Raw genomic sequence first — 2,879 nt, 5'->3', positions numbered from 1 at the left:
GCGTCCGGACAAGGCCCCTTCCAGGGGCACAGGGCATGCCCTTGCTCTCAGTCCCCTGCTGGTTAAAGGACAGTGAAGTGCTTTTTGTTCAAATGTTAGCCTGCGTGACCCGCCTGTGCTTGCAGCGCCTGACACCCTGAGGGGCCGCTGGCTGGAGGAAGCTGAGGTCCGTGTCCCCCCCACCCCCCACCCCATGAGAGACCACACACACATAGCTGGCCAGACGCGGGGTCAAGACCATCAAATAATTTACTGCAACAGAACCTGCGCCCAGTGGGCCGGGACGGGCTGCAAATAGATGCGCGGCTGGGGCCGGAGACCTCAGTTCACCAGTCTGTGCAAAGCATCCTGGGAGGCCCACGGTCACTCTGTCCCCCAGCCCTGGGCTGGCCGGGCTTTGGCGGCACTTCCTTCCTTCCTTCCCCTCCTCCCAGCATCCGGCACCTCCGGGGCTCCTGTGCGGGGCGGGCACACAGGACCCGCAGGGGCGTCAGGAGAGCAGGCACTTGCAGCTCATGCAGCCAGGGCCGCCCTCGTCCGGCGGGCTCAGCTTGCGCACCTTGTGCTGCCGGATCTCGCGCACCAGCGTGTAGAAGGCGTCCTCCACGCCCTGGGGAGAAGGAGCCGCTCAGAGGGGGCCTCGGGGCCTCAGCCTGAGGGCCCAGCAGGGGAGGAGACATGGAGGGACCCCTGCCACCAGCTCCAGCAGAATCCCAGCCCCCTCTCCACCTGCACCCACAAGCAAGGAGCCGTGCGCTGCTCCTCTCACTGCCCCAGGGCCCCCCATCAGACACCTGCTCCTCAGCAGCTCCCCCCGGGGCAGGGTGGCCCCAGGTCTGGCTCCGAGCCTGACCACCCTGTGCCCACCTCTGAGCTACTGCCCTTGTCCCCAACAGCCCGCCCGCTAAAGGGATCAGGGCACCCTGGGGGCAGAGGGGCTGGGGCTCCAGGGTCACCGCTCCGGCCTGGCTCAAGACAGCTCTCTCCAGGGACCTCCACCTCTACCTTCCCCTAGAGCTGTTTCAGCCCCGACCCCGGCCCTGGCCTCCCTCGCTGCCCTGCCGTCCCGGGAGACTTACAGCGCGAGGGGCAGCTGGGTCATGGGGGTCCCGGAGCTGGAGCCAGAGCCAGAGCCAGAGCGGCTGCCCTGTGTTGAGGGAGAGGGGCAATGAGCAAGGCTCCCTGGCGGGCGGGGCGGGGTGGGGCGGGGCCCTGGCTAGCTGTGGGCGGGGCGCCGGCTCACCTGGCGCGTCTTGGCGGAAGTCTCGATGTAGGGGATGCCGTAGCTGCGGGCGAGGTCCTGCGCCTGCCGCGACTCCACAGTGCGCGCGGCCAGGTCGCACTTGTTCCCTACCAGCACCATGGGCACGTCGTCCGAGTCCTTCACCCGCTTGATCTGCTCTCTGCAAGGAGGAAGGTGTGAGCTGGCTGGCGGGCTGCAGGCACGGTTGCATCCAGGCGCACACTGAGCACAGGGAGGCCTCCGAGGGTGGGCGGCTCACCGGTACTGGTGGATGTCCTCGAAAGACTTGGTGTTGTTGATGGCGAACACACAGAGGAAGCCCTCCCCGGTGCGCATGTACTGGTCCCGCATGGCACTGTACTCCTCCTGGCCCGCCGTGTCCAGAATGTCCAGCAGACACGTCTCCCCGTCAATGACCACTTGCTTCCGGTAGGAGTCCTGTGGGAGGACACCGCTCAGGGACCCCCTCCTCTGGGGGTGTGGCAGCAGCATCACCAGCCCCTCCTGTGCTCCCCAGGTCCTCCATCAAGGGGACCGCTCCTGCAGAGCAGGCAGAAGACAGGCCCCCTGGAGGGTGGTGCTGGGGTGAGGAGCGGCCCGCTCACCTCGATGGTGGGGTCGTACTCGTCCACGAAGTGGTTCTGGATGAGCTGGATGGTCAGGGCGCTCTTCCCCACACCTCCGGCCCCCACCACCACCAGCTTGTACTCGGTCATCGCTCCTGGGGCCGCGGCTCGGGATGCTGCGGTGGCCTCCTGTCCCACCTGCCAAGGAAGGCCTGTCAGCCACGCCCAGGCCCCACCGGGCAGACCTGTTGAGCTCTGGGCCCCAACACCCAGGTAACAGGGTGGCAGCCAGAGTAACGGCCCACGGCCCACCTGTGGCACCTGCAGCTGCACTTAGTAACTGAGAGGCAGCAAGCTGCCCCCCCACCCCCCCACAGGCAGGGCTGACAGCTGAGAGCATCTCCCTACCGTGCACCCAAATTAGAAGTTGCTGGGTAGGCAGAAAGCCTCAACTGGAGGTGCCTCAGGCTGAGGTTACAGTGCCCCCTCCCTACAAGAACAGGTCCTGCCACGGCGCCGCGCACAGCGACGTGCCCAGGCAGGCCAGTGCCAACCCTCGGCCGGCCCCGGCCCCACCAGGCATGTGGGTGCACTCAACAAGCACTACCCAGCGCCTCCGACATGCCAGGAGCTGTTCCAGGCACAGGAAGGACCCAACCCCGGCCTGGTGGGCTGTTAGCTGGCGGAGGGCGCCCACTGTGAGGATCGGGGAAAACCTGGGGCGTCCTCCTGCCGTGGAACTTTGGAGAAAACAAGGCAGATGAGGAAGCCAGGGGAGGGAAAGGGTTTCAGGGCAGCACAGGTTAACCAACAGGAGACTCAGAGGAGGTGTGGGAGCGAGGACACAGGTGGGAATGAAAAAGGGCCTGAGGCCAAGGCCCTGCTTAGGTGTCTCTGACTTCTGATGTTTGACGAGGGGGCGCCCTGGTGAGAACAGCCGGCGTCCTAGACCTCAGCTGGCCCGCTGGCCCAAGCTCTCCGGAGGGATCCTGGGACGGGGAGGGTGGGAGACCCCGCCTAGAGCGTGGCCTGGAGGCCCCGGCGCAGAGCAGCCCCGCACACCAGCTGAG

At 66.6% G+C, this 2,879-nt stretch overlaps 1 protein-coding gene across 2 annotated transcripts; it reads right to left on the bottom strand.

Moving 5' to 3' along the window:
• Positions 1 to 231: 231 nt before the first annotated feature.
• On the bottom strand, positions 232 to 2,007 carry HRAS (Harvey rat sarcoma viral oncogene homolog). 2 transcript variants are annotated; one of them, XM_005859236.2, is made up of 5 exons: positions 1,849 to 2,007; positions 1,503 to 1,681; positions 1,244 to 1,403; positions 1,080 to 1,147; positions 232 to 610 (listed from the first exon to the last, which is right to left on the bottom strand). In XM_005859236.2, the coding sequence occupies exons 1-5, from the start codon at positions 1,957 to 1,959 to the stop codon at positions 547 to 549; spliced, it is 582 nt and encodes a 193-aa protein (XP_005859298.1). In that variant the 5' UTR covers positions 1,960 to 2,007; the 3' UTR covers positions 232 to 546. The 2 variants fall into 2 exon arrangements, with proteins under 2 accessions (XP_005859298.1, XP_005859299.1); XM_005859237.2 differs by lacking the exon at positions 1,080 to 1,147.
• Positions 2,008 to 2,879: the final 872 nt, after the last annotated feature.

Source organism: Myotis brandtii, unplaced genomic scaffold (assembly GCF_000412655.1).
Source record: "Myotis brandtii unplaced genomic scaffold, ASM41265v1 scaffold1236, whole genome shotgun sequence".
Classification (NCBI taxonomy): domain Eukaryota; kingdom Metazoa; phylum Chordata; class Mammalia; order Chiroptera; family Vespertilionidae; genus Myotis; species Myotis brandtii.
This window is presented reverse-complemented; position numbering and strand designations above follow the sequence as displayed.